The 26,904-nt window shown below is 55.6% G+C and overlaps 2 protein-coding genes across 7 annotated transcripts in view; one reads left to right on the plus strand and one right to left on the minus strand.

The window, feature by feature from the left end:
• Window positions 1-518: 518 nt before the first annotated feature.
• On the plus strand, window positions 519-8,586 carry LOC112977567 (E3 ubiquitin-protein ligase RNF19B-like). 4 transcript variants are annotated; one of them, XM_026090059.1, is made up of 10 exons: window positions 519-697; window positions 2,110-2,200; window positions 4,050-4,634; window positions 5,162-5,352; window positions 5,720-5,867; window positions 6,418-6,580; window positions 7,014-7,128; window positions 7,312-7,449; window positions 7,803-7,995; window positions 8,119-8,586. In XM_026090059.1, exons 3-10 carry the CDS (start codon window positions 4,198-4,200, stop codon window positions 8,276-8,278), a joined length of 1,545 nt encoding a protein of 514 aa, XP_025945844.1. In that variant the 5' UTR covers window positions 519-697; window positions 2,110-2,200; window positions 4,050-4,197; the 3' UTR covers window positions 8,279-8,586. The 4 variants fall into 4 exon arrangements, with proteins under 4 accessions (XP_025945844.1, XP_025945842.1, XP_025945845.1 ...); XM_026090057.1 differs by having other exon boundaries at window positions 520-697; window positions 5,717-5,867; XM_026090060.1 differs by lacking the exon at window positions 7,312-7,449 and having other exon boundaries at window positions 520-697; window positions 5,717-5,867.
• Window positions 8,587-12,523: 3,937 nt separating this feature from the next.
• The window catches only part of PPM1G (protein phosphatase, Mg2+/Mn2+ dependent 1G), a 26,345-nt gene continuing 11,964 nt past the window's right edge, over window positions 12,524-26,904 (minus strand). For all 3 annotated transcript variants that reach the window (XM_026090041.1, XM_026090039.1, XM_026090040.1), the window contains 8 exons: window positions 20,211-20,296; window positions 19,307-19,439; window positions 17,377-17,846; window positions 16,804-16,941; window positions 15,755-15,989; window positions 14,153-14,282; window positions 13,707-13,809; window positions 12,524-13,244 (listed from right to left, as the gene is read on the minus strand). In XM_026090041.1, coding sequence (XP_025945826.1) covers window positions 13,050-13,244; window positions 13,707-13,809; window positions 14,153-14,282; window positions 15,755-15,989; window positions 16,804-16,941; window positions 17,377-17,846; window positions 19,307-19,439; window positions 20,211-20,296 — 1,490 coding nt within the window. In that variant the 3' untranslated portion in view covers window positions 12,524-13,049. The remainder of the gene's footprint in view (window positions 13,245-13,706; window positions 13,810-14,152; window positions 14,283-15,754; window positions 15,990-16,803; window positions 16,942-17,376; window positions 17,847-19,306; window positions 19,440-20,210; window positions 20,297-26,904) is intronic.

Genomic DNA, 26,904 nt, shown 5'->3' on the forward strand with positions numbered 1-26,904 from the left:
GGGGCAGGAGTAGGCAGGGGCATGGGGCATCTCTCTGGGTGTGGGGCAGGGTCCGCGGGGATGGGGCAGGGTCCCTAGGCAGGGACAGGGGGCAGCTCCCCAGGGATGGGGCAGGGACAGGCAGGGACATGGGGATGGGCAGCTCCCTGGCGCTGGGGCAGGGAACCCGGGGCTGTGGCCGGGGCGGGGGCCTGGGGGGACCGTGGTCGCTGCAGCCGCGTGGCCAGAAGAGCCGGGGCAAGTCCCCGTGGCGCTGGCTGGGCAGGGGCTGGGTCTCCCCAAGCCTGGCTCCTTCCTGGGCTGGGAGCGGCGGGGGGAGGTGGCAGTGCGGGGCCGGGGGCAGCAGCTCTGGGTGGCGGCTGCAGCTCTCCTGGCTGGGGACATCGCAAGCGCGTGGCATTATCGGGACTGTGAGGCCCCGAGGGCAGGGCCATGGGACCGTGAGGAGACAGCCAGAACGGGGACATGAGGGGCTGCGAGGGCAGGGGGACAGCTGGGGGGGGGCCGCCCTGGGGTCTGTTTCTGTGGGGCTGGCTGCCGCCGCTCCCGCGCCCCAGCACTGATTGTCTCTGTGCCTGTGCGCTACCAAGGGCAGCCACAGCGCGCTCCTCCGCTGCGCAGCGAGGCACGGCCCCAATCCTGGCTGCTGGAGAGCTGCAGGACGCCCCGCGAGCCCCCTGAGCAGGGAAGGAGCTCGGTGAGTCATGTGCTGGCATCTGTCAGAGCCCTGCGCAGGGCCACGGCACCTGCGGCCCAGCTGGTGGCTGCCTGCGTGCCCTCGGCCCTGTGGAGGAGGGGCAGCGCTGGCCGGGGGACCCGCTCTGTCCAGTGAAGCAGGAGCAGGACCGGCACTGACGGGGCGCAGGGGATTCTTGCCAGGCAGTTTTCGAGGTCAGGGGTCTGCGCAGCGTCAAGGAGCCCGAGGCTCATGGGGCCCTGCTCTGCAGCGCCCTGGCAGACCTGCAGTGGACAGCAATGCCTTGCAGGAGAGAAAGGGATGAGCAAGCAGCTTGTCCAGGCAGGATGACTGGAGGAGGGAGGTGGAGACAAGCTGCTGGAGGCAGAGGTCGAGACCCGACTTTCCCATGTCTGGCACAGAGAGGCTCCTGCAGAGCTCTGGAGGCTCTGGGGACGCCGGCAGAGAGGGCCCAGGTGGTCAAAGAGGCCGTGTCGCTGCAGGACGATAGGGCAGGGTGTGCAGACACGCAGGAGGGCACTTGGGTAACAGTGAGTGAGAGTGCTGGAGTCCTTCACCATCGTGGTGTTTCTGACGTTGGGATCCTTTCGCCTTGGATGAGGGATCTGGGGCCGTTAGGAGTGCAGAGAGGCACTCACGGCCCTCCCGTGGTCTGATCTCCAGGAGCGGCTGAGGATCCCTGGGGAGCGCAGCGAGTCCAGCCGTGTATCAGGTTGCTCAGGGAGGTTGTGCCATCTCCATCCCTGTGTGTTTTCAAGGCTCGACTGGATGAAGCCTGGGGCAACCTCGTCTGTCCCCAGAGCTGCCCTGCTTTGGGGAGGAGGTTGGACTAGAGGCCTCCTGAGGCCCCTTCCCACCTGAATTACCCTGTGATCCTGGGATGACGCCCACAGGCAATGCTGCTCTCCCTGCCTGCTGCTGGGTTGCTCCCCACGGCTGGGCATGAGAGAAGAGGCAGCCGTGGCGCAGGCCCAGGAGAGGCCCCATGGTGGGGCATCGTGGCAGGGCCGTGGCTCCTCTCCAGCCGTTACCTCTAACAGGCCGATGCTCGTGGTCACGGCTCTTTCGAGGACCACAGAGCCAAGCCCTGTCACCTGGTGCTCCCYGGAGGGCCAGTGGGCGATGGGCCCCCATGCGATGGAGCTCACAGTTTCTCCTGGTGTTGTGCAGAGATGTGTGTCGGGGGCAGCAGCCCTGCTCCCGATTTGGCCGTTCACGTGGTCCCCCCCCGAGGCCTGGATCCCTGCCCCAGAGCGGGTCCCCGTCTGTGGGCCCTGCTCTGCTCTCTCTGTGGCTCTGGTAGTAGAGCACTGTTTGATGTGTCCGAGTGTCCTTGGCATGTGCGGCTGCCCCGTGATGCCGTGAGTTACCGCCGCTGAGGCTGTTCATGAACACGTTTTGTTTATTTCCAGGACGCTGAGGGAGTCGAAGGCATTGGGCCTCGCGGTGGTCCCCGGGGAGCCACGTCACCCCCTGTCGTCAGCGATGGTTCCCCATTGACAGGTACCGGAGGGGCCAGTTTGATCCCTGCCGGTGGTTGTCGCGGTGCTGTGCAGCCGTGGCTGTTCAGGCAGCGTGTTGCAGCCCTGGTGCAGGAGCCGCACGGACACGGGGCATCTCCTCCTGGGGCGACTCCGCGGGTCAGATGTGCCGTGTCTGCGGCGTCGGTGCAGCTGTCGCTGCCGCTACGGTTCTGGCTCCTGCCATCCTGCAGGCAAAGCCTGCGGTGGCAGCAGCGGTTGCTCCCGTCCCACTGCCCTCGGTGCTGCTGGAGTGCCTTCCTTCCCCTCGCCTCCTGCAGCACCTCTCACTCCCTAACAACTGTTTAAATCAAATTTCAGCCAAGTTTCCACAGGCTCTTCAGTTACCACCTCACTGCAAAGTGCCTTGTTGCCCGGGGTGACACGGCGCGGCACCTCGCTCATTCCCAGCAGAGCAGATGTTATTAAACTCCCTGGTCTTGCCTGAGTCATCACTAACATCTGCCTCTTTCAGTGCCAGTGTGTCTGCTGTTCTGGCTGTGCTAACAGGCAAAAACCCGGCAGAGACGCTTAGAGGTGGGGGGATGCAGTGGTGCCGTGGAGGTGTGAGGTGTGGGGTGCAGCTTTATGGGGTGTGGAGAAGGACAGCGCAAGCAGCGTGGTGGAGTGACTGGCCCTGGAGTGGGGAGGGATTGTGGTGTGCGACCCCAGATGAATGTGAGCTGACTGCGAGAGATTTGCCTCCTCTTTTCTGGGCTCCTAATTCCTGGGCTCCTGGTCACTTAGTTAACTGGCACTTGGGTCGTTTGGCTCCGTCGTCTGTTTTACGAACTGTGCAGCTGCTTGGGCGATGCAGGGTTTAGTTTCGCACTTGTGACAGAACGTAGGAAAGCACTGGTCAGAGGTTGTCGCTTCCCGCAAGCCCTCAGGTCCTGCTGTCCTGGGTTGCAGGGCACATGGCAGGAGCTGTCTCTTCCCAGGGTGGTTTAGGGTTGAACCTTTGTGGAGGAAACCATTTCTCTGTTGAAGTGAGACATTCCCTGCTCTGCTGTAAGCTAACCCTGAGGAGAAGGAGTGAGCGAGGGCAGGTTTGATTTGCCCCGAGCTTTCTGATTTACCTCCAGCTAGCCATTGCTAGGGGCTTCCTGACGCAGGCCGGGCTGAGGAGCTTGTTGCGCCTGCAGTGACAAGTGTTGGCTTCCAGACAGGCTGTCTGTGGCTCTGGAGCACTTAAACTTCAGCAGAAAGTCAAAGCTTTGGCTTTCCTTGGAGAGGAGAGCAGAGGAGGCTCGGGTGATAAAGATGTGTGATTAATTATCAAGTCCTTTCTACAAACTGACTGTCACAGTGTTCACTGCCACCTTCGTTGTAAAGACTTGTCTTCCCAGACAAGGGAATTTGGGCCGAGCAGAGCAGAGCCGGCGCAGGAGCATGCAGGTGGCTGGGGACAGGCTATGGCTGTGTGGCCCAGGGTCAGCGTGGGCCATAGGGGATGGTCATGACCCATCAGAGGAGGGAGGATCTGGGGCAGGAGACAGGTCCCTGTGCTGCAGGGCTTGTGCCGGGCTCAGGGCGCTGCTGGCAGGGCTGGCCCTGATGCCGCAAACGCCCAGGGCTGGCCGGCCGGTACTGGGCCAGTCTAGGGGCTGTGGGGAGTGCTGTGCTCTGCCTCGCCTTGTGCTGGGGCTGCGGGGTGTTATCCCTGCGGGCTGCCCTGGGCCTGGCAGGGCAGCAGGGCCTGTTGGCGAGGTGGGGGAGCGTTGCCGCAGCTCAATTTTGGTGCTGTGGGGCAGGGGAGTCTCACGGGTGCTGAGGGCCCGCTCCCACGTCCGTGGGCCCAGAGCTCGCTCTCACGTGTGGTTCCTTTGCAGGCTGAGCGACGCTGATGCTGTGGTGGGAGATGGTTCAGCCGTTGCCTGTGGGGATGGTAAGGCCCAGGTAGGAGCCCAGCTGACCGGCCATGGGGCCACGCTGGGGCTGGCGTCTCTCTGCTGCCAGCACCTGCCCTGAGGTGCCACCATGAAGCGGCCCACGCAGGTGCCTGGGCCTCTCTGCGTCCTGGGCTTCTTTGGGCAGAAGCCGCAGGCTGTCGAGGAGATGTCTCCGGAGCCGGAGCCAGGGGGCCCTGAGGAGATCCACGTCGCGCTGCCCCTGGGCGAGGACGGGGAGCTGGTGGAGTGCCCCCTGTGCCTGCTGCCCCAGCCGCCCGAGGCCTTCCCCACACTGGCCTGCAGCCACCGCTCATGCCGGGCCTGCCTGGAGCAGTACCTGCGCATCGCTGTCAGCGAGAGCCGCGTGCAGGTGGCCTGCCCGCACTGCCCCGCCGCGCTCCAGCCCGCCGACGTCCACCGCCTCCTGGCCGATCCCGTCCTCTGCGACAAGTACGAGGAGTTCCTCCTGCGGCGGCTGCTCGTGGCCGACCCCAGCACCCGCTGGTGCCCTGCGCCCGACTGCAGGTGACTGGTTGGCCCCTCGCGCAGGGCCGGGGCCCCAGGGACGGTGTGGGGGCCCCCCTGCTCCACACGGGCACTTCTGGAAATGCACCCGAGGAGGCGATGGGCTTCACCAGCTGGGAGCTGGTGTACAGCAGACTGCCCGTGCCCTGTAAGCCTTTTCCAGGCTCAGTCCCCTCTTGCCTGGATCCCACGTGTGGTTGCGCCTGCTCAGAGACACGGCGGTTCCCGGCTGCAGAGATCGGGCTGCTGCGTTACCTGCTGGGATCAGAGCTCTCCCCGCAGGCCCATCCGTGCTGGGCCGATGCATGGGACCCCAGGGGGGTGGCGGGTGCTGCGTGGGGAGGGCTTTGCTGCAGCAGTCGAGCTGGTGGGGCTGGCACCCGGCTCTCCCGCGTGCTGGCTGCAGCCCCCTGCTGCAGTGCAGTGCGCAGCGGGGACCTGCCCCTGCGTGGGCCGCCGTGCCAGGGATGGGGACGGGGTGGTGGGGACCGTCGGCCCCCGCCGTGCTGACCGTACTCTCCCCGCAGCTACGCTGTCATTGCCTATGGCTGTGCCGAGTGTCCGCGCCTCATCTGCGAGCGCGAGGGCTGCGGCACCGAGTTCTGCTACCACTGCCGGCAGCCCTGGCACCCCGACGGCCCCTGCGAGCTGGCGCCACGGGCCCCCAGCCTGGCCACCCCTTCRGCACAGCTCGTCCGCCAGGAGGACACGGCCCATGGTGAGACCCTGGCCCACGGGGGGAGTGAGTAGGGCAGGGAGTTGGCACTGCCGCATGGCATCGCCGCTCGTCTCGACCTCTCCTGCTCGTGGGGACTCCGGAGCCACGGCCTAGTGGTCCCCGTCAGCTGCCTCTGCGTGGGGCTGCATAGCCCCTGTGCTGGTCGCTCGAGCTGGGGACGTGGAGCGGGGCCTTGCTGTGCTGGTGGTGCCCAGCTCACCCTGGCACCTGTGTCAGTGCCAGGCGGCGTCTGCCCCGACAGACCCTGGCAGGGCGAGGGCGGGGGGCAGCAATCCCAGCACGGTGTGTGGAGATTGTCCTGTCCTACCCCATCCCACCCATCCCATCTCCTCTCCCCCACCAGCAGAGGCCRAGGACATCAAGGTCTGTCCCCGCTGCGGTGCCTTCATCATGAAGATCAATGACGGGAGCTGCAACCGCATGAACTGCACAGTCTGTGGCTGCCTCTTTTGCTGGCTCTGCCTGCGGGAGATCTCCGACGTGCACTTCCTGAGGTCAGCATGGGACTGGGGGGCTGCTGAGAGCTGTGGGGCTGGGTGAGGAGCCTGCTAGGAGCCGAGGAGTGCATTGGGGCTGCTGTGAGGCTGGGGGAGCTGCCGTGGGGCTGGGCTGGGGCTGGGGGCTCTGCCGGGAGCTGTGGGGCTTGGCTGGGGGAGCCGGGGGACAGGGAGGCCCTGCTGACAGGCAGGGCTGTGGGGCAGGCTGGGCTGCAGGGTCCATCGGGGGGAGCAGAGGGGTCCATACTGCTGGTCTGCCAGGTCTGGCRGAGCCGTAGCGCCGGGTGGGTCGTCCGTGCCCCACGGGCCAGGCCCCAGGCCGGTGGCCGGAGCAGAGGAGCGGGATGGGGTCAGTGCCGTGCCCGGGGCTGGCTGGGCTCTGACCTTGTCCTGCGGCCCGTGGGGTGAGGGCAGCTCGTGGGCAGGCGGCGCTGCCGCTGCTTCCCGCTGCCCCGTGGGTCTCGCCCCAGCACCAGGGACAGGCCGTGCTGGTGTCTGCCTGCCCCGGTGCAGGAACCACTGGGCCAGCCCCGCTCTGTCCTCACAGCCCCTCCGGCTGCACCTTCTGGGGGAAGCGGCCCTGGTCTCGGACCCGGAAGATCCTGTGGCAGCTGGGCATGGTGCTAGGGGCGCCCATGGTGATCTCCCTCGTGGCGGGCGTTGCTGTCCCTGTCATCACCATCGGGATCCCCATCTACATGGGTAGGAAGGTACTGGCAAGGGGCCCTGGGGTCCCTGTAGTCCCACTCTCCGCTGAGCCCTGGTGTCTCCGGGTGGATACCCAGCGCTCACCATTGCCTGCAACATGTCACTGTGCCATCCCTGTCTCCCCAGAGTCCCTCCTTGCAGGGATCTCTCTCCTGCTGGCCCCAATGCCCTCCCCCAGGGAGGATCCCTGTCCTGGCCTGGAGAGGTAGAGGCCCGGGTGGGTGAGAGGAGGAGGCAGGTCTGGGGGAGTTTTCCAGGGACACGTGAACTGTGGTGGCTGTGCCATCATAACGGTCTGCTGCTGTGGAGGTGGAGTGGGTGTCCGGGAACCTGCAGCTCCGGCTGGAGCTCTGCCAGGACCACGGGAGCCAGGACAGGGCCTGTGGGCTGAGCTCCTCTGCAGGACCCCTGCACCCGCTCTCACTTCTCCTCAAGGTGCTTGGCCGGAGCCGGAAGAGCAGCCTGTCGAGGTGCCAGCAGTGCCTGTCTGTCACCAGCAGCGTCCTCCTGTCTCTCTTTGTGTCCCCCATCATCATGGCCATCACGGTTGGTAAGTGCCGCTGGCCAGGGCTGGGGGGCCCTGCCCAAGTCTCAGAGAGACTGGGCCTGGGGCTGCCGTAGGGCATCTCACCAGGGGCTGTCTGAGAGCTGGGGTGCCAGGAGGGCACACGGGGGCCAGGCCGGGGGGGGAATGCCAGCAGGTGCCGGGCACTAGCCGTGCATCTGCCCACAGGAGTCGGTGTGCCCCTGATGCTCACCTATGTCTATGGGGTCGTGGTGCTGTCGCTGTGTCGGAGCCGCTGGGGCTGTGGGGGCAGCCGCGGCCAGCCAGGAGACCTTGGCATGGTGGAGCTGGAGAACCTGACCAAGCGTGAGTCCTGCGCTGCTGGCTGCCCGCTGGCCTGTGCCCTGCATGGGGCTGCACAGCCTGTGGTCCTGCTCATGGTTCTGTGGCTGTGACAGCTCTGGGGCTGGGGACCCGTGTCCTGCCGGGGCTGGAGGGCCCTGTTCTGCCCTGGGAGGTACCGTGCAAACCCCTGTCCTGGCAGGGAGGCTGCAGCTGGTGGGACACAGTGACCCACTGGTCCTGGGGGGAGGCAGGTGCTGCCTAAAACGGTCTGGACCAGCTTGTTTCCAAACCCTGTCAAGAGCCTGCAGGTCGGTGCTGCTCCCTGCTCCTGTCCTTGGGGGCAGGGTGCTCAGTGCTGTTTCTCCCTCTGCCAGTGAATGAGCTGTGGTCGGTGCTGCCCAGCCCCCGGGGGGCTGAGGACGGAGTCCCGGACACAACCGCCTCCCTCCCCAGCAGCAGTCGCAGCCAGCGCCACGGGGCCGTGTGGAAGGAGCAGGACAGCCAGTCGGCCAGCACGGTGGCCCTCGCAGGGAGCATGCTGAGCGAGGGCCAGGACGCGTCCCACAGGTGAGCCCCAGTGGGCAGGGACCCAAAGACACCGTCCCCTTTCCCAGCGGCCTCCCCCCACCCATGCTGGGCAGGGACTCAGCAAGGTCCTGGGYTGCTGCCCTAACCCGTGTCTGTCTGCAGGGAAGGTGTCAACATCGAGGTGGAGGTGGAGATCGAAGCAGTGCCACACCCTGGCCGCGAGCAGAGCCTGTGCAGCGCCCTGTCGGGGCAAAGTCTCTCTGGGGACTCCCTAGGTGGCACCAGCGACGGGTGCAGCGCAGTGGGTGGCCCAGCAGAGTGAGGGGGACTGTGGCTGAGGCCTGGGCCACACTGGRGGGGGGGGGGGGAGACCCCATGACTGCAGAGCCCTTTTCTGGGCTCCCACCCACCACCGACATGAGGATCCCACACGCTCCCAGGGCAGAGCTGGGCGCCGGGGTGGGGGCACTGCAAACCCCACGCACTGGATCTGGGCCAGCCCCCAGCTGGGCAGGCGCTCACAGGGCTTTCAACTCCACCGGCGCTGTGCACCTAGCTCCATGCACCCTCTCTGCAGAGGCAGCCTTGAGCATTGGCACCACTAGAAAATAAATTTAATTGCCGAGGGTACGTGTCCTGCAGCACAGCCATCCCTCAAAGGGCACAGCCCCATAGCAGCAGGCCCTATTTGTGGTGCATCCCTACCAGTGCTGCACAAGGGAGGGGATCGCTGGGCAGGTGGGGGATGTGGGGGTCCCAGGGCCTGTGTGACTGTGGGACAGGGTCAGGATGGGCCCAGCCCCACATGGGTGCAGGCAGTAGGGGCTGGGGCTGGGGTGGGGGGGCAGGGGGAAATAGCAGGGTCAGGGAGCAGGGGGAGAGTGGGGATGTGTCCTTGTGCAAACATCCCAGCAAGCTGAGCCTGGGGGTTGCAGGAGCAGCACGGCACAGGGCAGACAGCCGGGATGGTGCTGCAGTGCCTCAGCCAGCACTGCAAGCAAATGAGACGATTCAAGGGTGCCCCCAACATCATGCCTGCAAGCGAGACCAGCAGCACCTGGCTGCAGGCCGAGGTCGCGTGTGTGGTGCGGAATGGCTGCAGTGGGGCCCAGAGCTGTGGGGCGCCAGGAGGGTGCAAGGCCGTGCACTCTGCTGGGGCAGAGCTGGGGAGAGCCCAGGTCTCACTACGGTGAGCTGCAGCCACGTTTACCTGTGTCCCTGAGTGCCCCTCACTGCTGTGCCATGGGCAAGGGGAGGTCCCAGCGCTGGGGTGAGGATGGTTGTGCCGGGGGGGGGGGGGGGGGGCTTTAGCACAGTGGGTGCTGTGGGATGGGACCCACCTGGATCCCTGTCAGCGCAGAGCACATGGCAGGGGATGAAGGGGCTTCCCTGTGATGGGCATCGGCCCCAAAGCGGGACAGAACCCAGTGCTGGAGGCTGTGTGGCACCTGCCTGGCTGGAGGAGGCCCTGGCTGCAAGGCCATGTGCAGTGCATGGGATCCAGAGCTGGTCTGGTCCCGCTGGCGCAGGGCATGGGGCCCCACTCAGCCCTGCCCACGGCAGCTGTGACTGCCAGCACAGCATGGGGACACATATGCATGCATACACTGATAGTGGGTAGCTTGCTGTACTCCCTCTCCAGCCTCCACTGAGGCTGAGCGTATAGGCCCCATAGGCACCCATCATGCGCTGTGTATAGGCACAGGCACACGGCACGCCAAGGCGACTGGTGCTGGCCAGAGGCAGAGCACCACAGACACAACCAGCACCTGCATCCTTGTCCTCATCCCTGCTGTGGCTGAGCAGGATGAGGGTCCGTTAGTGCAAAGTGTGAGTGAGTGAGTGAGTGAGAGAGAGAGTGTGTGTGTGTGCGCGTAGATATATTTATTTAGCTATACTCACACAGATATGTGTGTGTGTGCATATATAAAATTTATATTTTATATATATATATATATATATGCACCCCTGCAGTAACTGGCCTTAGGCACTTAGTCTATCCAGTAGCTGGCCCTTGAACCCTTGTCTCCTGTTGCCCCTCTGCCCTTGCTGCCCCCCCCCCCCATGGTCCCACAGCCTTTCCCTGGGCCCAGCATGCAGTCTGCCTGGTGCCCACACACACACACACACACACACACACACACACACACACRCGCGCCCCACGCCAGGGAAACAGCCAGAAACGGGGTTTCATGGGAAGATGGGACAGCCCACAGGATCTCACTGCGCTGGGCACAGGAGACTAGCCAGAAATGGGGTTTCATGGGGAGATGGGACAACCTGCAGGATCTCACCATGCAGGACATGGTCACAGGCACCCACCAGCCTGTTTGCAGGTGACCAGTCCCTGTTTTGCCCTTTTCCCACACTTGGGCCTTCCCAATGCCCCCGATCTGGCCTTGGGTCCTTCCTCTCAGCATCCCCAGGGACATCTTGCTGGCTCCACAGCCCTTCCTGACATCCCATCAAATGCCCCCCCCCAGGCAGTGGCCCCACGGGCGGCATGGCGATGGGGGCAGCCTCTGCCCTCAGCCCCGCAGTGGCCTCACACACAGTTGGGGGCAACTGTCCTCCTACAACACCCAGGGCAGCAGGGCCAGGAGCCTCCTTTGGCTCTGATGAGGTTCCTGGGGTTCCTTGACTCCTCTGTGTTATGGAGATGAGCCTTTAATCATGTAACCTAACAGTCAGTCTTAGAAAATATCCCAATTTTATTCTTTCAACAGACTTACTAGGTTAATAAAATAACTGTAGACATAAAGGCCTTTGATATAGCACATAACAAAGCATTCTCATTAAAATTTGACACAATAAAGTATCAACAGACCACACAGTAAACTGTCAAAAACTGGTAACATAATACAAATTACTAATGTGAACTCACCATTAACCAGAGCCACTTTAGCGGGGCTCCACAGAGACTGGTGCTAAGTCCAATATCAAAAGCTTCTTTAATCATCAGGAAGAAAGTCACCAGGAAGAAAGCTGAAAACAGGAATCCCGGAGGCTGGTGCCTCATAGCAGGAATGAAGCAGCTGGACAGTGACCAGCCAACTCCTTTCAGACAGATGAAGTTTTAACTCTGCTGAGCAAAGGTGTGCCTTGAGCGTTGGGCACAGGTCAGCTGCTGAGGGCATTGCAGATTTGGGCACTCGGTCCAGGGTGACGCAGTCATCAGAGGCTCAGCTCAGGGCAGCCAGGATTTACCCCCTGATGTGGAGGCTCTACAACATCGCTACTGTCCCCCTTCTAAAAGGGTGCATGGAAATTGAAGAGGCACTAGAAATGGCAAATGATTTCAGGACTGGAAAAAATATTTCTCCTTGTTCCCATGAGAATTCAGTCCATTTATTCAAAATTTGAATGCAACTTGGCCAGTGCACCTGTACATTCACAGGGAAGAAGTGCCAGGTGCTAAGTTGCCCCTTATCTGGAGATACCCTGAGACAGATCCATTTGGCAGCAAATGAGAGATGCCCCAACAAGTGATGAAACCTGCCTTTGGAAAGAGCTCCCAGCGCAAAAAACCCTCTCCTGTAGGGTTTTACTCTGGTAGCACCTCTCCAGGGGAAACACCAGCTCATCCAGAAACAGCTTCTGAGCACAGAAACAACGGGGTGGGTGTCTCTGCCCAGAGACCAAGCAGCAGGTCCAGCTGCACAACCTACACACACATGCGGCGCTGATTTCCCAAGCACAGTTGCAGGAGCCCAGCTTTGATGCTGCAGGGACCGAAACCACCCAGTCCTGGGCACATCGTTACTAGTGAGACACTGAATGAAGGGGCTTAGCACCAGGCCACCAGGGAAGGACTCAGCTCATCAAAAGATGATGCAGGTGGCTCTGTCCAGCCTGGCGAGGCACTGACAGGTTGAATTGCAGCATGCAAGACCCAAACAGCTGGCCAGGACAAGCTGGTCAGAGTTCACTTATAAAGCAGGAAACCTTGTCATGGAAGAAGGGCATTGCCAAGGGCACTCACCTCTGACATAGGAGCCCCAGAACAGCTGCAGGAAGCTGTGCCAGGTGACCATGCCTGCAAACCTGCACCTGTGTTCCCACTATGCCAGGCAAGAGCAGAAGGGACTCCTCAGCAGGGAGTAGCAGGTGACTTCCAGCTGCAGTTTCTAGCCTAGGGACTTCACTCCTGCAGGAGCAGCAGCAGTGCTGACACACACCCTATGAGCTTTACACCATCCAGCACACCTGGCAGGAGCTGCCTGTTCGCATACCTCCAAGACAGTGCACAGCTTTGTACAGCATCGTGCAGCCAGGTTAGCTCTGGGCTGTGGCTAGTGCCCACACCTCTGTGCAGCAGACACAAACTGGCTCCAGAGACTTCTCCCTTGCTCCATAAGCAACGGTCTGTGCTCAGCTGAGCCATCTCAGGCTAAATGGAGAGGCAGCAGGGCCCAAGTACTGCAATCACATGGCAGAAGCCAACTTCTCACCCTGAGCAGCAGCCAATACCCCAAAGCACCCTGAGACACCAGGACCAGCATTCTCTTCCCAGGCCCACCCTCCTCACCCCCCACCTCCAGGAAATAACCAAGGACCAAAGTACAGCTACGTTTTCTGGGCTTTTAGTTTGAAAAAGTATTGATTGAAAGTGTACAACAGAACAAGGTGTGGCAGCAGCACCACAACTAGATTGTTTCACAAATAAAAACAGAAAGGGCCTTAAATAATCGGGGTGCAGATTAAAAAACCTCAACAGTGAAAAAGTTCTTCCCTCCAAACAAAAAGTCACAGGCACAGAAATGGCAACAACCACATGGAAACAACTGGGGGGATATCCTTCTAACCACAGGGCTCTGTGTTAACAGGCTGCCACCTGCGGCAGGCTCCTGCGCCGTGGCTGGCAGTGGCTCCCGCGTGCAGCTCGGCCCCGGCTCACTCTTTGGAATGGTTACAAATGAACAGTGTGACATGCCCTTGCTAACCAGACCCGCCCCCCACCCCCCAACTGGGACACGGACAAACAAGGCCTCTGCTAAGGCTAAAAAAAGGACAAGACTTTGGAGTCTTGAGTTCAGCATGTTTAAGAAACAAGAGTCTGGTGAGCGCACAGCAAAGTCTCTGTGCCAGGCCTGCTATTCCAGCTTGGTCTTCTTGCTGTTATCGCTGCCATTCTCTTCTGCTGGTGCTGCCGTGTCCTCCAGTTTCCGTTTCCCACTTTCAGCAGGGATGTGCGTGTTACGGGGTTTGAAGCTGATAATGATGCAGGTCATGTTATCACAGCCAGTGCCATCCCCTGAGGTGTCCGGAGCCAAACACTGATCCAGCAGCTGAGGAGAAACAGGACAGGACAAGTTAGCAGAGTACACAGAGATAGCACTCTGAATGACTTGAGACATTGGGCCCATTTTATCAGTTGACAGCAGCTTAGGATTGCCATGCCAGAGTGGTGTGTGCTGGGCTCAAATCCCATACTGACTGCAACCCAGCAAGGGACAAAAACAGCCCCAGCAGCCCTGGTGTTCTGAAAGCGGACAGAAACTCCTGTCTGACAGACACCTAGAGATCAGAGCCATCAGTCAGGGCGCCACAGGAACTGGGTCCCAGAATCCAGATGCATCTCCACTCCTGTACCAATCAGGGTAGCAGCCCTAGGCACTGTCAGACACCCCAAGCACTGAACAAACCAGTCTGATGGAGACGGAGGCTGGAGTCAGGCATGAAGCTGGGATGCAGAAACACAGCAAGCTGAAGGGATGACAGAGTCTGGTGGGGTGGGCTCTGGTCCTTACCTCTTCTACAATGGAGGAGAGCGGCCTCAGGACTCCATTTTCATCCTTTTGGGTGATCTTGGACTGGATGAAATCCACCACTTCCTGGCTGCTCATCACATTCCTGCAGAGGGTGGAAAGATTAGAGGGGCTAGTGGAGAGAGCAGCCACGCCATGCTCCCTGACTCCCTCCCACACTGTGCTGTCCTGAGAGTGCCCCGCTGTGGCAGGGAGCTGATGGGAACAAGGCTGTGTGCAGTGAGGAACAAGAGGATTCAGAGCTCAGCACACGGTCATGTCCCTCCAGTTAGGAACAACCCCTCAGGGGCCCACCTTAACTCTCTGAGGGTATGGGGAACAAACGGCTAATTAGCACCCAGGACCCTTGGGGCTTCCTGAGGCCCAGCCCAGAAGAAATACTGGGGTAGTGGTGCCCAAGAGGCAAGCTGCTCCCCCACACTACCCACCAGATTCCATCGCAGGCAATGACCATGAAGTCGTGGTCATCATTTATTGTCAGCACTTTGATGTCAGGCAAGGCAGAGATCATCTGTTCTTCTGGAGGCAGGTTCTTGTTTCGCTTGTAGAAGTGATCGCCTGTAGCAGAGCAGAGGATCACTTTCTGCTGTGATTCGCCCCGGCAATGCTGCCTACCCCTGGAGAGCAGGAAACACTGCCCTGCCAAGGGGCAGCCCCAGCAGAATCTGCGCTAGCACTCCCACAGCCAGAGCAGATGAGGCCATGGGTGCACCAGATCAAGGGAAATTTGCCACACATCCAAGGCATCAGCTCAGGTGAGCCAACACACTGTTACCATATGACAGGAGAGAGGTGCCTTTCCCAGTTCAGCATCTCCTCCCCCCAAACCAAGTGCCACTTCCCCAATTTCTGCGGCCAGCCCAGGCCAGCACATGGCATCTGATGCCAGCTAAGAGATCCTGCGGCATCACTCATGAGGTGAGCTATCCTCTAGGACACGTCTTGGAGTAGGATTTGCAGCTTACGCCAGCACTAGCTTGAGTTTGCTGTCATAACATCAGGTGCTCATTATCCAGATGTTTCAGTGCAAGACCCTACCTGGCAGCCCACACAGCCTGGTCTTCCCAAGTCCTCATTAGCCAAAGTTCACTTGAGAAAACTGATCCTCAGCTCTGACTAGCAGGGTCACCTACAGTCACATCCCAGAAAAGGACTTCTAGAAGGCAGAAAGGCCAGTGTCTCCCTAGAGAAACAGACTCCCAGTTTCCCTCCTAAAAGTGTTTAATCACTTTCCCCTGATAATTATTTCAATGTTTTTAGTCTTTTTGCACAAGAGGTCTCCACTCAGGCCCTCAGTTGCTGACATTTCCTTCCCTTCCCTGTGTATTTTCTAGTATATTCTTGGTGTCATTCACAGCCCTTTTCTTAATGCCTCCCAGCATCTCATCTGCTCAAATTGAGGCCATTCACTGGGCCAAGACCTTGTTTGGCTGCTCACAGACATACCCAGTCTCCTGAGCTGTTAATTATTCCCATGCTACTCATAAGAGGCTGAAAGATGAGTACCAACAGCAGTCAGGTGCTGCCTGAAGGAGGAAAATGGAGCTTATGCAATTAAAGGGCAAGTATGGCTCAAGAACAAATGGGCTCAAACTGGTATAAAGTTAGGTCCTCAAGAAGCAGCATACCAAGGTCCTTGAACAGCCTCCTAATGAGAGCAGTAGAGGGAAAAATCCTCCCTGCTCACAAATCAACAGCCATTTTGAGACAATTTATTTGAGGTGGTCTCCGACAATCTGGCCATGAGCACAACAGCCTTGGAGTCCTCACACACTGTGTCCTGCACTGGAGCCTGGCAGATGCTGCTCTTTCCATTGATGTCTGTCAATTTCAGTAAACATGGAAATTCATGGTAATTTTTCTCTAATTAGACTGAAATCTCACCATGTCAAATATTCAATAGGCTCTAGGCATCATCCAATTAAAAATGCTCCTAAAACTTTGAGGTGGGCGAGTGCTGGAAGCATGGATGAACAGGCCAAAGCACCCTGAGGGCAGGCGTGCCAGCATTCACCCCCAGAATTGCTCACCAATTGCCCTGGAGAGGTTGAGACCACCATTCACTCTGCCATCCATGGTGACCTTGCCACCAGCATTCTTTATCCTGGCCAGCTCTACTTCATCCTCTGGCTTGTGGTCATATGACATGTCCACAGCTTTGCCGCCTTCTGACACCACACAGCGAGAGTCTCCGGCGTTAGCCACAATGAGCTGCTTGCCCCGGATAAGGGCCACGACTGCAGTTGTCCCGCTGTCAGAACCAGGCTGCAAGAAACAAATTGTTTTGCTGAAACCCCTTTCTATTGCTCTGTATCAGGTCATAAGGGAACAAGCACTAGCCATCACTGGCCCAGCAGCGCCCCAGACTCTGAGGTGCTCCACCTCACCCTCTCTTTCCGGAGGCACACACAGGGTGACGGAGGGAAGCCCGAGGAAGTGTGGAACAGTAGGAGTGTGTTCATTGAGAGGCATGGTGGAGTGACACCTCCCTTCTAGCCTCACAGACTGTCAATGGTTCAGGATCCTCCTGTGTTCAACATGTCCTGTTGCATCCTCAGCTTTAATGCAGCAACTCCAGCCCCACCCCAGGTCAAGCAGGAGCCACTCTGCAAGCCAAGACTTCTCTCCAAAGAGAGAAAGTTGGCACCTCAGAAGCTGCAGCGTCCTTTCCCTGAGGTCCTGGATCCCTGGTCTGTCGGCCAGCATTGCCATGGGCTGGCAAGCCACAGCCTCAGCCAGGCAAAAGGCAACATGCTGCCTGAGAACAGCAGTGCCAGCAGAGCAGTCCCACTACTGTCATGTGCTCCCCTTCCATGCCACCTTCCACAGTGTTTTCTAAACGAACCCTGCAGTGGGGTCAACCTCTTCTGATCTCAACCTGCTGCCCAGGTCCATGCACTATCCCCGCTCCTCCTCAGCCTTTTGTAAAGGGCAAATTCAGGCTGTCAACAGCCGCGTTCAGCCTCAGGAAAACAAAAGGGACTTTTTCCCTGGTCAAAGGGAAATAATGCCCTGCCAAGCCCCCCTACATGCTCTTCACTCCACACTATGGGGCAGAACACAGGAACAGGGTGTGCACCTCCTCTTTCCCCTCCATGCCTGGTAACAACATTTCCTCCTCTTCATCCTCATCCTCCTCAGCTTCTTCGGTGTCATCTTCATCATCTTCATTCTCTGCCTCTTCACTACTGTAACCATCTTCATCTTCACTGCATTCCTGCAAGAAATGAGATATACCACTAGGAATCACACAGGACACTACCAGTGCCCTCCCCAGACAACTGGTCCCTCCATCCTAGGGACAGAGGATAAATTCACCCCAGAATAAGAGTGAGATGACCTGGCAGGTTTTTCCCACACCTGATGTCTACAAACAGAGCAGCTGCTTTCAACTACCACAGTGAATGGAGGGACAGTACATGCAGCAAGACCAGGGGTATCCATCATGGCTGCTGCAGAGATGAGGATGTTTCCCTCAGGGTTGTCCAAACAATCCCCAACATTCCCATGAGATGGTCTCAAAGTATCAGCCTGAAAATCCTACTCCTAGGACAGACCTAGGATGAGCCAGAGACTTGTAGCTCAAGCACCACAGCAAGCAATGCATTCCTGCCCAGGCAGAAGGCCATTCTTTCCCAGTGCTGTTTCCTACCTCACTGTCTTCCTCCTCTTCCTCAACCTCATCTGACTCATCCTCACTGTCCTCAAAAAATTTGGATTTGGTTGTGCGCTGGGGCTTTCCCGTAGAGGAGCAGGAGGGCCCGGCCTCCCCAGTAGAAGAGGTGACGGCCTCGTCACCTTTGCCTAGTTCAGGCTTCTGCAGAGCAGGGCTGTTGCCTCCAGTGCTGGCTTTGTCTGAGGTGGAGGAAATACCCGTGACTTCTTCATCTGGCTTCCCATTCTTCCTCTCCTTGTGGTCGATTAGCTCCCCTGGGTCAGCCTCTCCATTCATATTTGACTCCCCATCATGCTGCTTGCCTGTCCCCTCTGCAGCGCTCTCCCCAGGTGGAACTAAGGACTTGTTTTTGAGGTTCTTGGTGCAGTTTTGTCCGTAACGCGTGAGAAGCTCCTCAATGGTCATTGTGGCTTCTTCATGCAGAAGAGCAGCTTCCTCATTATCCACTAAAAATGGAAAGGGGGAGGGGGAYGAGGGCAAAGAGGATCAGAAAGCAGGACACACAACCATAGCAGCAGCTGTGCAGCACATGCTGGGTTCAGCAGTGAGCTGCCCTGGCTGGAGGTTGCTATTGCAAACGTGTTCCAGCAATGCTCAACATGCTGATCATTAGCAGGCACAGCCAGACACAGTCAGCCCTGCATGGTCCCACAGAGCTCCCAGGCTTTGCAGATGAACAATATGCAAATGGCAGAGGAAATGGCTTCTAACCGCTGCTGATACATGCAATCTGCAAGTTATCCTAGCGCCTCAGGCCTCTGATGCTATCTGACTGATTGTAGGCAGCACAGAAGCGTTTAAGTTGGAGGTAAAGTCAGAGGGCAAAGAGCCTCATATTTTACCAGTGCGGGCTCAAACGAGCCATGGGGGAAGCAAACAGACCGCTTTCATGTGCGGATTTGTTCATTAATATTGCAACTGAGAACAAGTTTTCATTACAGCAGTTGCTCCACAGGCCTTAGGCTCAGGGATCCCAAACAGCTGTAATCTAGACACTGACAAACAGACGATAGAATAGCTTTAGGTAGTGAATGCATCATCTCCCCAGAAGGATACCAGACAGAAAAAAAGGATGATTTTCCCTAAACTATGAACCAAGGATCAGAAACTCCATTGGTATCAGGTAAAGTCCCATTGTTTCCCTGTGACATGCTCTCAGTTATCATTTCCTTTGCTAATTAATACAAAAAGAAAAAGAAACAGCCCTATTTAGAATGCTACTGAAAACAGAAAAAACAAAACTTTGTGCCCATCAGCGTGCCCATCAGTGAGGGCCAACAAACTCAGCATTTTCAGACAGACACATTTAAGGCGACAGCATTCCTTTACATCTGCTTCAAGGCTAGTCACAAGATATTCAGCTGGAAGCAGCAGAGGATTCTGCCCTGGGATTCACCTAGCTAGCTTCCTGATCTGGCAAGTATTTCCTGGTGGAAAGCACGTTTGCTTCTTTTGAAATAAATAAATAAAAAAAAAGTGTTGAAAAGAGACAGGAATCTAACACAATCCTGTCTGCAGCTTGTGTCTACCACCTGCCCAGGAGAGCTAAACAGGGGACATCATACTGTTTCACTTCCACAACTTAGTCCAGTTTCCAGCTCAGGGATTTCTGACACATCCTAGAGCTCTGCACCCTGTGGAGGAAGCCCTATGAAGAACTGTGACAAACTGGTTTACTATTCATAGGATTAAGCTACCAAATGAATCAGACTCCCCCTAGTACCCACCCAAAACAACAGACAATGCGGGGTGTGCGCGTGTGGGTGCACACACACGCTCAGATTCAGCTGAAATTTAACTGGGCAACTTCGACAGCAAACCCTTCTGCTAAAGACGACCTGGCCCAGTTGCTCTTAATCCCCGGCCTGGAGGTACAGTCTTGTCTATTCCATGGCATCTGACTTACCATCATCTTCATCAGCAACTTTCTCCTTCTCATCTTCGTCATCTTGGGGCCGCCCAGCCATCTGAGAGAGCTCTTTAATCACCTCCTCAGTGGTGAGCTTGGCATCTATGGCTAAGAAAGCATCTTCCAGGGCCTACATATAAACACAGACACAGAGGTGTGCACAATTTCATCTTCTTTATAGGATGCCTGTGAGTCATGCTGTGTGGTCAAGTCTTCCAGAACACGGACCATATGGGGGCCCAAGATGGGACAGCATTCAAAGCCGCTGCAGGGAACAGCTCAGCACACAGACTCTCCTGCTCAGCAGACAGACTCATCGCAGTCAGTGAGCACAGCCAGCTTGGGATCAACAAAGCACAACACTTGGGGGTCTTAGCCATTTAGCCAGAGCCACAAACTGATTTAAGTTTGCTTTGTAGGCTATCCTCAATCTGGATCTAAACAGAAGCTTCTAGAGGGACTGCATTCCTCTCAACCACTGCTACATATTCCTGTGCCAACCCAAAGGATACCAGATGCCAGATCAGGCATTACTACTATGAGGGAGAATTACTATAGCAGGCTCACTTGGTGGAGGCAAGACATGAACACCATGCCTCAACAGCACGCTGCTTAGTGCTAAGGAAAACAGAACAAAATCCTTAGCTGGAACAACAGTCTGCAAGTTAAAAACAAAACAAAAAAACCACCATGAGGAGAAAACAGACAGTTTATCTTTGAAAATACAACCAACACTTGGTGTACCTCCCAGAGATGAGGAAGGGAAACAAACAGAGACAACCTTGGAAGACAGGGCAGGCATTTTGGAGGGACAAGGCACTACATGAGTATTGGGTACCTAGCAAAGGCTTTTTCCTGCTTTCATGCCTACACTTGCCCCAGGGCAGTGCTAGATTCTTACCTTTTGCAGTTTGCCTTCCTTATAGGCCTTCTGGTCCTTGATTATCTCGGGGAGATACTTGGCACAGTACAGGGCAACTTCTTCCCCTGAAAGAGAGCAGAAGTCACTTAAAGAGGCTGGTACTCTCAGCGGCAAAAGGTTGCTCTTGAGCAACTGAAATCCTGAGGCAATCTAGGGACACAAACCAGAACTAATCTGGACAAGGAAAAGTCAGCCAGCAGACTGCTGACGAGGTCACTTATACTGCCCAGCAGGCTGTATCTCCAAAACAGCAGGATTTGCTGATGATCCCTGGCAAACCTCAAAGAGTTCTTACCCATCAGGTTTGGCCAACGCTATAAGCTTTCCAAAGGGGAGTTTAGGTACATTTTGGCCATTAAGCCAAGTGTTTAGGCCCATTCTACCTAGAAAGCTCTGTTTTCTCATGTAAGTGCAGGTATAAACAAGGAGCAGGGGAAATGGAAGCTTTTGGTGAATGTAAACACTCTCACAGAGCATTAATGACGTGATGAGCAGCAGAAAAAATGAGTATTATGTATCCTAGTATGTGTTCTAGACCAATGACAAAGAGATGCCACAGCCTTGAGATAAACCTTTGAGGAAGATCGGGGTCCTGATCAGCAGGATAGTCACCTTGGTACAGGAAGATGTGTGTGTGCAAGGCATGGATGAAAGGTGCCCAGAACACCAGGTGGCAGAGAGCACAGGGGATAACTCAGACTGAAAGACAACATCACAAACTGAGTGCCCACAATGAAGGATTCTTAAAAGCCAAAAACATTCTTGTAGCTCAGTAACAAATACTGTCAAGTACACAACAGAGCACAGAAGACATTTTTGTGATCATGAAATGATGATTTTTCCCAACCCAAGAAGATGCTATTAGGAGAGGAAGAAGCTGAAATGGAGTGAAGGATTGTGAATTTCTGTAGTTCAGCTCAGCAAGGGGGACCATTAAGTGCAGCTCAAGCTGAAAGAAATCAATTTAGTAATTAATGTTTTGATGCAAGAGGCAAAGAACTACCTAGGTCATAGGACTCTGGCTCACAGGTCACAGGAAAGGAAAATCAGAACTAGAAATTGAGAAACAAACTAAATGACAACCACAGAGGAGAGGCAGAGAGGGGAGCAGGACAGGATGCAGGCAGATGGAGGTACTGCTGAACGGTCCAGCAGCATGCCTCACCCTGCGCTGGATGAGCCATTCTCTATCAGGAGCATAAGAAGGGTTGGCATGAGTGGGCAGAGCAGAGCTCGAGACCCCCTCCGCACACTGCAGGCTTTTCTATGGCTACAGATTAACGTAAGAAAGCCAAGTGTGTTCCCTCCCCGCTGGCTACAAGGGTAAGGTCTTTTACAGCAAAGTTGTATCAGCCAGTCAGTTCTTGATTCCCTGATAGTACATCCCAGTTTCCCTCCCATTCTTCCAGCCAGAGTCTGCACAGGCAGCTGGGCTGGAAGAGAAGCAATGCACACATGGGCAAAGCTCTGTGAAGGAAGGGGAGTGGGGGGATGGAGGGAAGGTATGAGAAGGGTTGGGAAGTAGCTACCCATGAGCTCAGCAGAGGATACAGACCAAGAGATGAAAGGAGAGACAGAGGGAACATACTGGGAAGTGAAGAGGTGGTGAGATTTCAGAGAAAGAAACAGCAGACAAGACTTTTCAAATGTGTCTGCAGAAAGGGGGATCAACCTTGCAAAACGGCTGCTGATAAAATAGCACTGCAGAAAGTTCAATGCTATGGATCTAGAAAACAGGGAGACTGAGCTATGTTCTAACCAAGCTCTCCAAAATGCAGAGTTGGAAGAAGTGGGGACAAAGAGCTGGAAGAGCACAGAAAAACAAATTATTCAAGAGAAACAGGAGTGACACTAGCACTTTTAATGAGAACTTAAGAGGGAAAACCAAGGTAATGTGACAAATTACAGACCTGGCACAAAAAAATAGAAGACTGGCACTTACAGATTCTCAAATGAAAAGGACTGGAAGCTAATGTCCATTAACATGGGATTACAGAAAGCAGATCTTGCCAAGCCAGCTCAACTCCTGCTCTTTTTGATTGATAAAACTAAGTGTGCTGATCTAACAGATTTAAGCATGGTATATAACTTCATACTAGACAGCACTTTGCTGAAAAAGTGAAACAAATTTTCAAGACAGCACATGCTGAATGGGTTAAAAAACTGTCAATTATCAGTCATGAGATGAAACTGAACAAGGAATCATACCGGAATATGTGTTTATATGCAATATTGAAGGACCAGTCCAGAGAATACTGTAACATTTTTATCTAAAAGCCAAAATAAAAAATAACTTGCATGCGACGGAAGGGGTGGCAAATAATGATGGTGACAGGTCCTCCAGATCACTTGATGAGCTGAATATAAGCAAATGGCATATGTTAGCATGGCTAAAAGTAGTCATGGAGCAAAACACTGTGCAAGACTGGATAGGGAATTCCCTCCCAGGAAGCAGATGCTCTGAACCCATGTTTGCAGTTTGCAGCAGTACTGCTTCAGCAGATGCCTTCTACATCTGCTCATTCCCATGACAGCCTTACCTCTGTGCTGGCACACCAGTCAGCGTAAGGCCATACAGTGAATCAGATTAGGAAAACTGACCTGGAAGAAAAACACTGCAAAAATTTGCCCCGTGTCCACAGCTGAATCAGTTCTTCTTCCAGTTCACCATGTGGCTGCTGTGATGTGCTCATACTGGCACTCATGCTGATGCAAGAAGGAGAGTGAGCAGAAGCTGCTCAGAAAGGCACGGCCACTGAGGGGCATAGCCTTGGACTGCGGTAAGTAATCACCTAACATATTTGAATGCTCTACTAGATGGTCCTGGAAGAACAGGTCAGGAGCATACTACATGCATTCTTTTATTTAGAGTGAAAATTAGCAGACCTTGCAGGCCATGAAACTGTGGCCCTGAAGCACTTGCAGAGAACACTGACAGCTGTGATGTCCTTGTTCATATGACAGGGATCCAGCTGAGCAGCCTGGCCCCAAAGACTGCTGTGATGGTATGCTGCAGGGACACAGGGCCTGTGCTGCAAGCAAAACAGTTCTAGGGGAGTCCTAGGACTCAGCCAGCACCTTGGTTTAGATGCTGACATCAGAGCTAGGCAGTCCCATAAAAAGGTTTGACCAGTAAGCAAGGTGGTGCATTGAGCATCCCATAGTAGTCGGGGGGAGAGGGGACAGTAAAACTGCAGAAAGGTCTAATCCAAAACCAGAAACTGCAAGACATGGAACAGGTCAAGCGGGCTGCTGACATGACTGCCGGTTATTGCAAGGGGCAGCTGTTATCTCTGCTTTCCCTTTCAACATGTAATCATTGCTGCCTGCTCAATCTGGGTCAGCACGACGGCTCTGACATCTGACTTCTGTCTACCTCCTCATCCCATTTTGACACCGCCCAGGGCACTGAACTGCATCATCCAGGGTGTATGACAGGAGACACATAGGTGGGTCATCTGCATGCGAGGCACGCTGCACCCTGCGGCTCTTCTGTGGCTTCCCCGATGGCCTTATACAAATGCTGAACAGGACAGGGGTGGGTAAAAGTACAGGGGTGGGTCAGCTGTACCTAGCAACTGTTCTAGCAGAAGATCATTTGTCACACAGCTACCTGCTGAGATCAGAAAGGGAGAAGAGAATGACCGAAGGGTAGCCCTGAGCCTGCCCAGCAGGATCTGCAGATGAGGCAGCGGCACTGTGCAGTCTGTGCTACTGGAAGCAGCTGACAGATCTAATAATACCAGCGAGGATAACTGATCACCCACCAGCTGGAAAAAGTCATTGACAATCTTCGTGCCAAAGCTAGGCCTGTACAGCCCAACAAGGGCTTTTCTTCACAGCAGCAGGTAGCCTGGTGTGAAAAAGACACTAACAGCTTTGCAGTCTTGGGCCCAGTAGTTCCTCCATAACCAGACAGGGCCCTGAGACAGCGCACAGCTTGTAGGATGAAGCCCCGCAGAAGCTTGGCAGCACTGCACAAATTAATACAAGAGAAAGACCTTGCTATGTCACCACAGAAGCAGAAAGTCAGCCCTAATCTGAAAGACCTTGACAATTAGGCAAGTCATTTATTTGAAACAGGGACGCTGAGGCTAAACAGCAATCCAGGAACCTCTGGTGCACCTGGCTGCGGTCACTCAAAACAAATTCCTGTTAGAGAACTCGTAGGTGCCACAGAAGACAAGGAACTTTGGCTGCTTCCCACACAGCTCCAGCACAAGATTTAACAACAGACTTTTTTGCTGCAGCTGATGAACCTTTACGCAGGACCCCTGCTACCAGTCTCCTAGATTTTGTTCTTCATCAGTTGCAGGTCACCCACAAACCAGGCCACTGTCTATGAGAATAGCTGGTAGTGACGATACCCTTGGCTCCCTTGGACAAAAGACAGAATGCGCTCACTTACAGTGTTTTAACCAAAATGTCCAGGGAAACAAGACTGTCCTTCAGAGCCCTCTAGCTACTGAAAAATGATCCATCAAAATGAGTCCTCAGAACTAATAGATACATGTCTCTTTGGTGCAAAGAAGGCAGCAATCAGCCCAGCACACAGACCTCAGATACAGTTGTTTGCAGCAGTCCCAGGTGAGATCTAATGGGCAGCCAGTTTTACAAGCTACCTCAAAGAAGCCCAGTGCTGCCACGACAGCCAGAAAAACTGGACCGGCTCAAGGAATTCATCCTTTACATGGAGACAAAAGCTACTAAAATACTCTGTCTTGGCACCTCTGAACCTGTCACAGGTTCAGAAACCTGTCAGTTTCCTCTCACTGTCCAAAGCCTCTGTAAGGGTGCAATGGAGGATTCAGCTCTGCTCCAGATCCTGACTTGCACAGAGTGGACACCCTGTATCAGGGCCAGCTGTGGAGAGGGAACCTTTCTGTAGTTTAGCCTAGATGCAATCAGTATAATTACCCTGGTGGAGGCTAACAGCTCTTTTCAGTTTGTTATGCAACATACTACTAAGCTGGTTACACTTGTGTTAAAATTGGCCCATCCACCACGTTTTATCGAGACCTCATCTTCGTTAAATATCAAGCGTCTTACTTCTGAYGACTCAGGCTCAGGATAGGGATGGGGGTGGCAGCAGCAGGGCCAAAGAACCAGATAAAAAAAAGCTGATTTAGACACCTCAGTCACGCATGGTACTCCTTATCATTGTCTTTCCCTGCCAATTCCACCAGGGATCAAAGGATTCAACAGCCTGCAGCACTGGCATTAGGGAGGAGAACACCTATCAAAGAGACAGCAGTTGAAACTGAGTAACAGTGACTCCTTGGACAGGCCATAGGGATCTCAGAGCAAAATAACTCCCCCACTCTTTTTCCAGCCACTCACTACTTTTCTTTGATGGTGCCTTACCTACTACAGCACTTTCTCAAAATTTAGATTTCCCTCACTACTGCAATTACTGTGTTCTACACACAAATTTACTCTATTATGGCTGTATACAGAAGCAACAGACAACCTACAGTGATTCTGTGATTCTACCACAGAATCACAGAATGGTTGAGGTTGGAAGGGACCTCAGGAGATCGTCTGCGTCCAACCCCCCTGCTCAAGCAGGGTCACCTAGAGCACGTTGCACAGGATCATGTCCGGGCGGGTTTTGAATATCTCCAGAGAAGGAGAGTCCACAACCTCTCTGGGCAACCTGTTCCAGTGCTCTGTCACCCTCATCTGCCCAGCCAGTCATTCCACCATAGAAGGCTATCAGGTTGGTTCAGCATGATTTCCCCTTGGTGAAGCCATGCTGACTACTCCTGATCACCTTCTGGTCCTCCACATGCTTAGAGATGGCCTCCAGGATGAGCTGCTCCATCACCTTYCCAGGGATGSAGGTGAGGCTGACTGGCCTGTGGTTCCCTGGGTCCTCCTCCTTGCCCTTTTTGAAGACTGGGGTGACACTGGCTTTCTTCCAGTCCTCAGGCACCTCTCCTCTTCTCCATGACCTTTCCAAGAGGATGGAGAGTGGCCTAGCAATAACATCCACCAGCTCCCTCAGCACTCGTGGGTGCATCCCATCAGGGCCCATGGATTTGTGGGTGTCAGGTTTGCCTAAATGATCTCTAACCCGATCCTCCTCAACCAAGGGAAAGTCTTCCTTTCTCCAGACTTTCTCTTGTCTCCAGGGTCTGGGATTCCTGAGGGCTGGCCTGAGCAGTAGAGACTGAAGCAAAGGCGGCATTCAGTAACTCTGCCTTCTCTGCATCCTTCGTCACCAGGGCACCCACCCCATTAACCATTCTCTTTGACACTACCCCCCCCTTCCTCCTAGGGCCCCAACCCATGGGATTCCTCCAAGTAGGTCCCTGAAGAGGCCAAAGGTTGCTCTCCTCAAGTCCAGGGTTGCGATGCTACTCATTGCCCTGCTTCCTCCTCGCAGCATCCTCAACTCCACCATCTCCTGGTCACTGCAGCCAAGGTTGCCCCTGACCTTCACATCTCCAACCAGTCCTTCCTTGTTTGTTAGTACAAGGTCCAGCAGCGCACCTCTCCTCGTTGCCTCCTCCACCACCTGTGTCAAAAAGTTGGCACCAATGCTCTGCAGGAACCTCCGGGACTGTTTGTGCCTAGCTGTGTTGTCTTTCCAGCAGATATCAGGGTTGTTGAAGACCCCAGTGAGAACCAGGGCCTGGGATTATGAGGCTACTTCCAGCTGTCTGTAGAA

The sequence above is a fragment of the Apteryx rowi genome, unplaced genomic scaffold (genome assembly GCF_003343035.1).
Source record: "Apteryx rowi isolate R43461 unplaced genomic scaffold, aptRow1 scaffold_847, whole genome shotgun sequence".
In the NCBI taxonomy this organism is placed as follows: Eukaryota; Metazoa; Chordata; class Aves; order Apterygiformes; family Apterygidae; genus Apteryx; species Apteryx rowi.